A 12466-nucleotide genomic window follows, 5' to 3' on the forward strand; every position below is an offset into this window, starting at 1 on the left:
CACTATTTGTACTATAATAAGAATGAAGCTGGGATAGTGTGATAAAAATACTGTGTGATGATATAATTAAGGATGGTATCATAGTAGATTGTATTATGAGGGAGCTGCACTGAAGTTGTACAGATGAACTTAACTTTAAATGCACTATCTTTGAAGACCTTGACGTTGTAAATGCAACTTTAAGCATTTTTTTTGATAGTTCACAGTCACGTGAATGATGATTATAAGTTTAAGCACATGACCAAAATGAGCATATTTGGTTTTAAAGCCCTGCAGATAGCAGGTACTGCTGCAACATGGTCTTTCTCGTAACCATCCAATTTTTATATAAAAATCATTAATGTTGTTTGTGAATAACGATGATGTGAAGTTTGTTATTAAGTTTCCAGTCTGATCGCTAAGGAAATGTATTAACAGGAACAGTTTTTTGTTTTGATGATAGTTGTCCTTTGGTTACATAGTTCTGTGAGTTACTGCACATACCTGAGAAATAAAGGGAAGCTGACGTCTGTCCCAACTCTTACTATTTTGACCACAGGGGACACATCTGTTGTTCTGTGGTGGTTCACGACATGTGGTGCCAGTGGTCCACGTGGGCCAACTCAAGCACAGTGCGACAGTGCCTATAAGAACAGCAACGTGTCAGTGACTGTGGAGAAAGAGGGTAGGCTTCGAGGAGTGCAAGTCTGGAGAGTGCCAGCCACAAACCGATACAGGTGAATATTAGTGTGTGCTGGAGAGGCAGCCATTTAACTACTTTCTGGTTGTGGAGCTTCAGCTGGCATAAGTGTGGGACCATTTCTATTGAGTGGGTGAAGGAAACAGTGAAGCAAGAGAGAACTGGGAGCACTGGCTGTCAGGATTTGCGTCTGAGTTGTCATGAAGTGTGGAAGGGTGGCAGTGGTGACTTAAAAGAGATCAGAGCAGGAGGGGCTGTGGGAGTGAGGTCAAGTGGAACTGGTGCCGTCATTTCAGTCCCTGCCGTGGTCTTTTAGATTTGGCTTTAACAGCTCACGCTTTTCATTCCTGAAACCTTTGTCCCTGGTGCTCTGGCTGAGAGTCAGCCCATCCTCTTGAGAAGACATAGTGGTGTGGACCTCGGAAAAAGGAACAGCTGTGAGATGCTGTGGCAGAGGAGCTTGTCTGTTTGGGAGCGCCGGCTGGGGGAGCTCACAGCGGGAGTTGCTTTGGGGATGAAAAGTGTCAGATTTCTGTCTCTAACTACTTCCTTTTTTTTCCCAGGATTTCTGCCTATGGAGCAGCTGGAGGGAAGGGAGCCAAGAACCACAATAAGAGGTCCCACGGGGTCTTCATCTCGGCCACCTTCCAGCTGGAGAAAGATGAGCTGCTGTACATCTTAGTGGGGCAGCAGGGGGAGGATGCCTGCCCTGGGGTGAGGGCTGCACAAACACGTGTGGGCAGAAACTTCTCAGAAAAGAGTCAACAAGATGCAGTGGGTGGCTTGGGGTTCAGCTGCACTGGTGATGAATGACAGAAATCCCAGGACCCAGCAATGAAATCCAGTCAGGAGATTGGGAGGAACCAGTGAGCCAAGTTAGAAAGAATCTTCTCAAAATAAATATAAAGAACTCTAAAATGAGAAGCCATCCCAAAATGCACAAACAAATACAAAACCCACAGGAACTCTGCTTTAAGCTCCATGTTTAAAATAAGAAATTCTTCATCAGCTTTCTTCTGCTTGTTTTGAGAGAGCAGCTACTAGGCGAGAGTTGTGCACTCCCTGTCTTATTTTTCCACAGTCCAGATTTCTTTCTGTGTGCCAGGATTTCAGGTAATTTTCTGTTAATTACAGGAGTTTCTACAAGCCCCCAGCAGCACTGGGGCCGCACTCTGTTAGGTACTCTCTAAGCTTAGAGACTAAGGGCTGAATCTAAAGCCTGTCAAAAGCAATGGGATTCTTCCCACTGACTATAGTAGCCCCTTAATTAGATGTACCCAATGACAAAAAAAAAAAAAAAAAAAAAAAAACCACTGAGGAAGAACAGAAATTGATATTGTAAATGCTTATACATGTGTCCTCTAACGTTCAACACAACTGTTTTAAAAGTCCTTTTACTAGTTAGGCTCAAAAACTACTACTTTTCAGCCTAAGTTCCTCTTTTCAGCAATGCAGTCTGTCAGCCCATGCCTGGGAATGATGCTGTTCTCTCTTTTCCCCCCACCTAGACTACGGAGCTTGGGGGTGCATACACTCACTATTCTTGTAGGCATTCAAAGTTACCCTTTGCTTTGCCCAGAACATACAATGTCTTACTCGGATATTGCAACAGATTCCAAAACCAACCATGCCTCACTTAGATAGTACAAGAATTATGTCTATTTAAATAAAGCATACCTTTGTATATCTGCAGTTCTCACTCTAATGCATTCTTTAGTCTTAAGTCATAATCTTCACAGGTGTCCATTATTTCCTTGCATTTCATGGACTGTTCTCCAAATTGCAAAGTATCTCCCTGTGCTAGCTATCTCCCTTTGGCAGATGCTGCTATTGGAAAAAGCTCCCCTTCTTTTTTCCCTCTTGGCCCAGCTTTCTTTGTCTCTGGCTTCGGAAGTCCTGCTGAGTTTGTATGTTGGGTAACTAACGTGTTTGTTTTCCTTTCTCTGTAGAAATTCTGCAGCTCTAAGCCTTCATCCCCTCAATGTTGTCCCCACTGTTTTTCCCTTGTCCTCAGCTACCCTGTCATCTTTTGCCCTCTCCTTTGAATAAGAGGAGACAGCCAGCAGAACTGGCACAGTGCTTCTGGCCTAGATATGTGACATGACCCAAACACATGTGGGGATTTCACCTGCACTGAGACATTACAGCAGTTTCTGAAGTCATTCAGAATTCATCGTCTGAATGAAGCTGGGCAGATTCACAAAGTCCTTGCAACTTGTGGAACTCACTGTCACACAAAAAAATCTAAAACTGCCAAACAGTCTTCAGTTTTTCAGTGTCCTCTAGCATTTAGTAGGGAATGGGAAGCTGGGGCTCCAGATTTCTGTCCCAAGATGTATCATTAGTTCACTATTAACTATGTGCACCTCTGTCTGCTTTATATTCCTGAAGCTGAGAAATATCTATTAAGTACAACAGTAAGGAAGTTCTGAAAATTAATCCATAGTTCAAACACACTTGAATGTTCTTGGATGTAAGAAGTTCTAAATATGCAGATAATGAGTTTGTGATATCAATAGTGAGTTACTGCTGCATTGTTTTGTTTTTTTTCTGTGAGCATTTGTATTTTCATTTGCATGTGTAATGCTAGTTTGCAAATCAGAGGTAACAGGATAGATCCCTCCCTCAACTGTTGGTCTCTGTAGAAGAGCTTGCTCTCCACACAGATAACGTATATCAGATAGATAGATATATTAGTGTATATATCTCAAACAATATATTATTATCCTGAGAGATACAGATAACTCTCAAGAGTTGGACTTTGCTGACTTAGAAGTGCATCTCTTGTCTTCTTTCAGGGCAATCCTCAAACCCAGAAGATCTGCTTAGGGGAGTCATCTCTCATTGAAGAAGATCACAGAAAAAAAAAGGACCGGAAGGACTGGGCTGGAGGAGGTGGAGGTGGAGGAGGAGCAACCTACATCTTCAGAGTAAGTACTCCCTCTTTGCATCCTGCCCAGGTAGTGTCTGGCAGAGCAACCAGTTTTCACTGTCATGTTGTATGACACTCTCAGTTCTTACAAAAACATGATGGAAAAGGAGTCTGTCTCCCCTACTCTGTCTGTCTCCCACTCTCTGCCTTTATGTCTTTTCAATTCAGATTCTTTATCTCCTTTCATATCCTTGATCATACTTGTCACAGTCACTAAACAAGTTGAACTGCTTGCTCAGTTCTGGCAGCTCAGGTCTGGGAATCAGACCAGGATCCCTCTTTAATACTGGCAGCAGTCCTACCAAAAAATCCCTGGTGTTTAGTTGAACAAGACCAGTTACTTTCGTACACAGAAACACTGTGTAAAACATTTTTGTAATGCAGTCAGGAAATGATCAGTAGCAATGTCCTGGCCTTGGGCCATTGTCCTTTAAGCTGCTTTCATGCTTTTTGATGCAATGAGTTGTGTGAGTTCACATATCCAAGGGATGTAAAGTTTTTCTGATGTTTGACGGGGGGTTTTCCAGCAGAAAAATGGGATTTTCGAACCTTTGCTCATCGCAGCAGGAGGAGGAGGGAAAGCCTACCTGAAGGCTCAGGACAGCTCCCTAGATGATGTACCCCTGGAGCAGTTTGAGAACAGCAGTGCAGTACCTGGAGTCAGTGGGAGTACAGGGGCAGCAGGTGAGACACTAAAACCATACAAGGTCTGGATCTGATGGCTGAATATACAAGTTGTGCTATAGGCATGAAACGAGAGGCTTCTTTTTGATCTTTTGGAATTTTTTTGCGGAAGCAGTTAGAAATATGTTGGCAGTCCATAAAGGATGTCTTCTCATCTGGTATGTTATCAGGAGAGAATGCACAGGGCAGGTGGGGAGTGCTCCAGGAGAGCCTGTTTCTATAGGAAGGGTCCTCTCTTCTGTGAAATGAGTCACAGAATGAAAATGGTGGTTTTTGGGGTAGAGCCCGCTCCTTCACACTGTAGTAATGGCCTTTAATGAGAAGAAAAGAGGAGACTTCCCTGTTACTCCCTCAAAACCTGGAGAACAAGAACATTTCTGGAATTATCCCAGAAATCAAACCTTATTCATAATCATGTGATAGCTGTGCCTGGAACCCATTCCTAAGAGACAAAAAACCTAGTGGTTCTCCATTTCCTGCTGTAATAGCTTTCTCTAGAAGAAGATGAGAAAGTCCAGTTTTTAGATTTTATTTCCTCCAGGGAACTCAGCATCTCAAGTGGCTGAAGGTGCAAACCAGTTATCCCAAAGGGGACTGGTGGGCTCCCTATTTCCCCAATAGCACTATAAGTTGGTGCTTAGGTGCTTGTCTTGCAGCAGGTACCACAGATCCTGCACTAGATTTCCACTATGTTACTGCCCATAGCAACAAGGAGCTTGTCTCTATTCTTCTCCTTCAAGAAAGAGTTAACTTGAATGCAGGTGTGTATTAATTAATAAGGAAATTAATAAGAGCCAACCTCCATCTCTCTCCAGTATCATCCTCTCATTTGCTCGTGCTTCCCTCACCTGTTCTTGTTTTGTTCTCTCACTTTCTGTCTGTGAAGGTGGAGGTGGTGGCTGGCAAGATGTGAGACTGTTTCCTCAGGCTGGGAAGTCCCTTCTGGAAGGCGGAGAAGGGGGTCAGGCTTGTCCCCAGGCACTAGCCAAGCTCCAGTGGGCCACCTCTGGTGGCTTTGGTGGGGGAGGAGGAGCTTGTACTTCTGGTGGAGGAGGTGGAGGCTATAGAGGTAAGTCTGTTAAAGGAATAGACACATTGTCTAATTTTGTGCAATTCAGAGCACCTGCAGTTAGGGCCTGGAGCTCTCAGTACAGAGGAATATTGCTCCAGAAGGTGATTCACAGAGACTTCAAGTTAAATTGTATGAAACCCTCACAACATATCTCTTTAGTTGGAGGAATTAAGGTTACAGAAATATGCCTACGTGATTTCACATTTGGAAGAAATACTGAATCATCTCTTCGTTTGTCTCTAAGTTGCCCATGGAAAATGCTCCATTTCCTTTTTCTGTTGAGAGGAAATACATTTTTACTTTGTTGAACTGAGAAACCTACATTGAAACAATTCACTTCACTAGCCCTGGGACTGGTTGGGTTGAATGAATGTTATCCACCGAGGGTGTGATACATATTAATATATCACTGGAAGGTTGCAGAGTGACCCCAGGTGATAAGAGCCAGGAAGAAATGGGGCACTTCAGAGGCATCATGTTTTTGCAGCATGCAACGCTGATCAGCTAGTCAGACTCTTCTTTCTTCAGGGGGAAATGCCTCTGCTAATGATGATATCACGGCTGATGGGCAGGATGGCATCTCCTTTGTGAACCCCATTGGAGAGATCTTCTTGCATCCCCTGGCAGGTACAATGCACTTTTCCTTCTTCCTCCTAGTTCTTTTCTTCCTTCTTTTCTCTTCCTCTTTTTTACTTCCTATTTCCTGCTCCTTCTCCTCCTCTCTTTGCCTTTTACGCATTTCGCTCAGGCATATTTCACTCTGCAGGGCAGATCCTCAGCTGTGCTCATTCCTTTAAATACATCTGTACTGCTCTAGACCTTTCTCATCTCTCTCTCATAAGCCAGGAGAGACACCAGTCATCAAGTTCAACTGCACATCCTCAGCCCCAGACATTTTCAGGTCAATTCACTTGAGGACCTCTGTGCTTGCTTGAGGGACTGAATCCCTTTTCCCTTCTAGCCCCCATCAGGTGTCTGACATGTGTCCACACTGTTGGACTGTTTGGTCTCCTGCAAAGAAGGAGAGAAGTTGTAGTGCCTGCCCTTTTGTGTCCTTACCTAAACAAGATGGGAAAAGCTAAACTCAACCTGCCTGTCCTGTCTTATTCCTCATTCAGCCATGGAGAGTCACGGTGAGGTGGAGGTTCAGATCTATCTGAACTGCAGCCACTGCCACTCGGACAACTGTAAGCGGGACCCTGACACCAACCTGCCAGTCTGCCAGTGTGAGATAGGGGCTGTGCTAGCCAACGACAATGTCACCTGCACTGGTAAAATGTGGAGTTTTATCCTCATTGGATAGCTTTTGTATTCTTTGCATCTTCTCTCCTCCTGATCTTTTGACAGTCAAATCATTGAGTTACAGCTGGCGGCTCCAGTGAACTCAGCGTTATGAGAAATGTCTGGCCAACATATGATTGAAAATTCCTGATGTCCTTTCCTTACACACTGAGCTGCATCTCTGTCACCATCTCCAAAATTCACGTTTGGGTTAGGTAAAACATATGGAAAGGGACCCAGCGTAACTTTCCTGAAGGGGTGCAGTGTATCAGATTGCTTTATCTGCAAATATTTAAGCATAAATACTTCACTGGTACAATATACCACCCAATGCTGAGTTATTTAAGCCACAAATTACTTCCTTTCAGAGCAGTTTCCTGCTGTTCCTATTTGGCTGATGCCTGGTATTCATTGTTATTTCCTGACACAGTCTCTTGGAACTCCAAAACATAAAGACTGTAAGGGAGTTTCAACTTGGAGCAGTGATTTTATCCATTAGTGAAAAACTCTGCAATAGATAAGTAGTTCTGCACTTTATTGGTTAGATTTTATCTTTACAATGTTTTTTTTAATGATTTATGAATGTTTTCAATCTCCAGGGCTGTAAAGAGATTTGCTCTAATTTTTAAAAAGGTCTGATCATGATTTCTGTGTCATTTTCTGAAATAGAAGCATCCTTGAAAGGGATTCTTGACTGCAGCTCTGGTTTCTTCCCGATTAATGCGTCTTTCTTTTTTTTTTTTGACAGTACCCCAGGGTGCTATCCCAGAGGGACACCTGCCTCTCCCACTCCTCCTAGCTGTGGTGGCTATGATTGTGGTGCTTGGAATGATCCTCACTTGCGGCAGCCTATCTATCAGTAAGAAACATCTTTACACTTGCTCTTCATCTTCCTTTGACTTGGCTTTTCCCAGTGAAGTTAGACAAAAGGAAAACATCCAACCACATGCTGCTACTGTTAATACTTGGAGACAGACTGTTTTGGTCCCCCAGGTGGATCAGAGGGACTGGGAGAAAGGAGTGATAGGAAGCATGACCGTCCCACAATTAGACAAAAGCGTAGTCCCAAAGAGCAAGATCTGCTCTGGCTTGGTATTTGCTGCAGAGAAGAGTTTGGAAAGCCCTCTTAACAGGCATTTCTTTAGCACTGTTACTACCTAAATTGAAGTCATAGTCTCCAGTTAAACATATAACTCATTCAGGTGGATGTCATGTTTCACTTGCTTAGCTTTTGGGACTGAGTGCTAGCAAGGCATCTTGTGGACCAGCTAGCCAACATATGAAGAAGCAGAGGAAGCCGAAGCTTATTCTGAGTGATAAGGACTCTGTAGGGATAAGGCTGTTTGCCTATCCAGTATTATGCTACCAAGTGTGGAAATAAGAGTGATACTGGAGAGCTAAAGAGATTTCTTGAGCATTTATAATTATTGACTTGATTTCTTCTTTCTGTTCTGTATGGCCAGTATTGTCTTTTCTCTCCAGGTGTTGAACTTGTTTGCGTTTTTATTTGCCCCCAATCCAGTTTATCACCTTAAGAAGCAGCAGCTAGCAGGAGCCAGAGCACGACTGCAGAGCCCAGAATATAAACTGAGCAAAATCCGCACATCAACCATCATGACAGATTACAACCCCAACTACTGCTTCGCAGGGAAGGCCGCCACTCTGAGTGAGCTTAAGGAGATCCCACGGAAGAACATCTCTCTGCTTCGGTAAGACTTGCTGCAGGGGCTGTTCTCTGGCACAGGAGAGGAAAGGCAGCCTGAAGCTAAGGCAGAAGTAGAGCTCACATGCTTGCTTTATTCACCATCAAGCATCCAGGACAAGAAACTGAGGGTCACCTGCCTGGCTAACTAGAAAGTACCTAGTCCAGGGCAGCCAAAATATGACAGATGTGACATTATGTTCTCTAAAATAGTTTGATCCAGTAAAGAGCTCAAGCAGAAGTGTAAATTCATGACTCTCTGGTTCCATGGACTGGTTTATGTTCCCACTCAGAGCAGAGTGTATTTCATCTCTATGTTTTTATATGATATCCTGGATAACATCTGACACCTGGCAGTAGCTCCTTTCTGAATCTATAGCACTATTTCTTTTTCAAAGTTTTCTGTCACAAGGAAATGCACACTAGGTTGCTTTTACGCTCCATACAATCCAGATAATGCTGGTTAAAGCTATATAAACCTTAGAATGAAGAGCTCGATCATCCTTCTGTGCACCATCTCCTGTAGATATCAGCTCACAGTCTTTCTTATCTCTTATTCCAATCTCTTTCTTGCCTTGCTATTGCTATACTTTGAGACAGGGCTCTAGGACTGAGCAGGCTGCTTTATTTGTTCAGAACTATTGATGATCTAGTTTTCTTGGTTTAGGGACAGTACCAGGAGATACTGTAAAGTTATTCTGTGAGGCTTTGAGAATAAACCAAAACACTGTCATCAAGTCCATCTCTTACAGCAGATTCTAAACCCATTCTAGGACTGGATAAAAATAAGAACTCAGCCAGTGCTGGATCCAGGGCCATAATAACATCTGTTCTGTTTCTTTTTTTCCCAGGGCACTAGGACATGGTGCATTTGGAGAGGTTTATGAGGGTACAGTGATAGGCATTGCAGGGGATCCCAACCCTCTTCAAGTAGCAATCAAGGTCAGTACCCATAGATTTCTTATACAGCAGTAATTGCCTGTAAGGGCCATGTTAGCTTATTACCATTCCAGTCAGAGAACCATTGTCATCACATGCATAATGTTGTAAGTGAACTTTGATTTTAAAGCTGGGTGGCACTAGCAGCAGGTTGGAAGTAAAACATCTGTCTTGTTTGCTGCATGCCTAATGGCTGGAAGTTGTGATCTAACTAGGATGAGAATCTAAGAAGTATGGTCTCTTTTGTAGCCTCCATTCCCGTGGCTCAGGAGAGATACAGCCTTTTGCCCTCACATGGAGAATTGTGCGAATTAGTCACCCAGGGACTGCATAATATTACTAAATATTGTTAAAGCAATAAACCAAATTCTCTATCAGCATAAATAAATAGAACTCCCTTGTAATCAGCCAGAACCACCAGTTCACCCTGGTATAGAATCTGGTCTGCCCCCATAAAATTAACTTCTCTTGAAATGGTCACTGACAATCTTGCTGAAAATCCTTGACAGCGCCACTAGGCTGATAGAGCCCCTGTCCCGTGCCTTTCTACCACAAAGATTTAAAGATCTGAGTAGCCAGAAAAAAAAGAAAGGGGGGGGGGGGGACAGCAGACATATTTTATGGAGGGGGGAGGGGATTCCTAAGCCTTGAAAAAAGAAAAAGGAAACACTGGCAAAAAATTAGTATGAAGCATTTATCTGACAGCAAACAGTAAACACTGACAGTAATGCTTAAGATATTACTACTTCTGCTGTTCAGTGTATTTAAGTGCCTTCTTGTAGCTTTTTCAGATGAAGTTACTGTATTTCAAAATTTGTATTGTTTGATAGTTATATTTCCTTTACACTGAGGGTTGTGTCTGCCTATCATAGACCAAACTTTCAGGTAGTCTTTTAATACTCTGCAGTGTTAACTATGCTACTATAAATATATATTGTGATATCATGTTAATTTTCCATGTGTTTTCACTGGAAATACAAGCTTGTTCATTATCTTTGTTATAACATTAATCTCTCTTAACATACTTCTCTGAATTCCTTTTAAAGTCCACAATTGATCAATATTTATTTTCTCCCTATTAAGCAATATGTCAGCAAACCAATATGCAATTTAGCACTGTGGTGGCTGTGCAGCTCCCTCTCAGACACTGGCTATATTTCTCATTGTCCAAAAGAATTTGTACTTATGGCTTAAACACATGACCAGTGCTTGTTAAGTAAATTGTACGCAGCATATTTATTCTTCCTTAAAAAGAAATTAGCTGCTGCTTCTTTCTTAGTTTCTTCTCCCCTGCTAGAAACTGATACAGTATCCAGGGGGCCCAGGGTGTGACTGTGCTTATTTTGCATCATGATGTAGTTAGCCCTGATCAGACCTTGCAGAAGAAGCAGGTGCAGACTGTGAATAAATTAAAAAAATATATTTGCAACATACTGTTTATGGGTATTCCACCAATGTAATGAATCATCTGCAAGGTACTCTGTGAAGCCATCACTTATTTCAGACAGTGAAATGCAACCCCAGCCTCCGTAGCCCACTGCAAATGACAAGAACTGTGTTTCCATGCCAGCCCTCCCCACAGCAGCAACATCCCATCCCTTTGTGTGCAGTTTGGCAGCAAGCGCTACCCACAGCTGTGGCCAAATAATCCTGCAGTGTTAGAACAGTAGGCAGAGGCACTGCTTCTACTGCAACCTGTGCTCTCAGTTAATGTGTATCCGTGGCAGGTACTATCCAAATCTGCTTGTAGGAGAGAAAGCTATAAAGACAAAGAAACAATTATATCCATCATGTTGTTGTATGTGTCATATGACATGGGAATATGTGCTGCAATGTAGAAACACTGAAAAGGAGAATAAATTCACACCTGTAGTTTTAAAGTGCTTATCAGATTTGTAGAAGCTATTTTGCTCCAGCACACGAAAGCTCACACGAAAGCTCCCTAAGTAGGTCACCAATTGCCTGTTCCTTTAACTGCCAAATGGGTCATGGACAGACCAATAAACTGGGCACTGAAAAGACGAGGCCGTCCTCATAGATGTCTGAAGTCACTGATGTTCATGTTACTTGCTTGTTCTTTTTTTTCTTCTTCTTTTTCTATTAGTGCTTCCCTCAATGTTCTCAATTCTTTGCTGGGGTGGTCCCCTCATTCTTTCTTCTTAACAGACATTGCCAGAAGTCTGCTCTGAGCAGGATGAGATGGATTTCCTGATGGAAGCATTGATAATCAGGTACAGTTTACAATTTTTATACCGTAGCAGGCAGGGCAAATAGGAGAAATGTAATAATAATTATTAATCCATTTGCTTGGGTTTGGTAAAGAAATCCAGCCTTATTATTTTTCACCAGATGGCAGTTTAGTAGTGTTTGAGTTGCTGGTTTCAGCCACTTGTTCATCTCAGACAAAGTATCTGTGTTTCTTTTTTATGGGCATCTCAACAAAAATTTCTGCTGGCTGGTTTTGCTGGTCACATTCAGAGAAGTAAAAAGGTACAACATTCTTGTACAAGTGTGCTCCGTGTTTGAAATATTTTCCTTTTCAAAGAATCCCATTGCTATTTTACTATCTGTAAATCATATCCTGAAGCCCTTGTTAAACTAAATTTTCAGCGGTGAAATGGAAAGCAGGCTATGCAACAGGAAAGCTGAAGATTAGTGCCACCTGTGCAGCAACTCAGATGTCCAGCCTCATCCAGGATGAAGACCAACACCAAGGTGGTACAACATGGGCTGTGTGCCAGGGAGTTAAGCTTATAAGCCTGGATGCTAGGATTTAAACTATATGATCTCTTACAAATAAATGTGAGGGTTTTTAGAAGAACAGGTTTTACAGCTGAAGAGGATGGTATGAAAAGCTTTTTCCAGTGTGGCTTTCATGCAGCAGCTAAGCATGCGTGCAGTCTTTTTGTTTTCCCTAGCTACAGATCTGTTTGTCACCAGTAAATTTTTTCTGCAGTAAAGATCCTTGGGTTTTGGCCCTTCTTCACACAAAAATAGCTGAGTGAGGCACTCTGAAAACTCTGCTGGGATGAGACAGGGAATATGGCTCTCCTGTGTGCCTGTAGCTGGCACAGATAGAACACTGCCCTTCTCTCAATGAGGCCACTTCTCTTAGATGTGTCATGGCTTTTGATGTCTTTGAAGGTTCACAGAAACTTTATAAGGTCTCATGTGCAA

At 42.7% G+C, this 12466-nt stretch overlaps 1 protein-coding gene across 3 annotated transcripts in view; it reads left to right on the forward strand.

Moving 5' to 3' along the window:
* LTK (leukocyte receptor tyrosine kinase) overlaps positions 1 to 12466 on the forward strand; it is a 103027-nt gene that overhangs the window by 73478 nt on the left and 17083 nt on the right. For all 3 annotated transcript variants that reach the window (XM_026095848.2, XM_064512616.1, XM_026095849.2), the window contains 11 exons: positions 539 to 716; positions 1243 to 1393; positions 3478 to 3609; positions 4139 to 4295; positions 5182 to 5364; positions 5896 to 5994; positions 6486 to 6638; positions 7397 to 7507; positions 8171 to 8357; positions 9202 to 9292; positions 11456 to 11520. In XM_026095848.2, the coding sequence (XP_025951633.2) occupies positions 539 to 716; positions 1243 to 1393; positions 3478 to 3609; positions 4139 to 4295; positions 5182 to 5364; positions 5896 to 5994; positions 6486 to 6638; positions 7397 to 7507; positions 8171 to 8357; positions 9202 to 9292; positions 11456 to 11520 (1507 nt within the window). The remainder of the gene's footprint in view (positions 1 to 538; positions 717 to 1242; positions 1394 to 3477; positions 3610 to 4138; positions 4296 to 5181; positions 5365 to 5895; positions 5995 to 6485; positions 6639 to 7396; positions 7508 to 8170; positions 8358 to 9201; positions 9293 to 11455; positions 11521 to 12466) is intronic.

Source organism: Dromaius novaehollandiae, chromosome 5 (genome assembly GCF_036370855.1).
Source record: "Dromaius novaehollandiae isolate bDroNov1 chromosome 5, bDroNov1.hap1, whole genome shotgun sequence".
Classification (NCBI taxonomy): Eukaryota; Metazoa; Chordata; class Aves; order Casuariiformes; family Dromaiidae; genus Dromaius; species Dromaius novaehollandiae.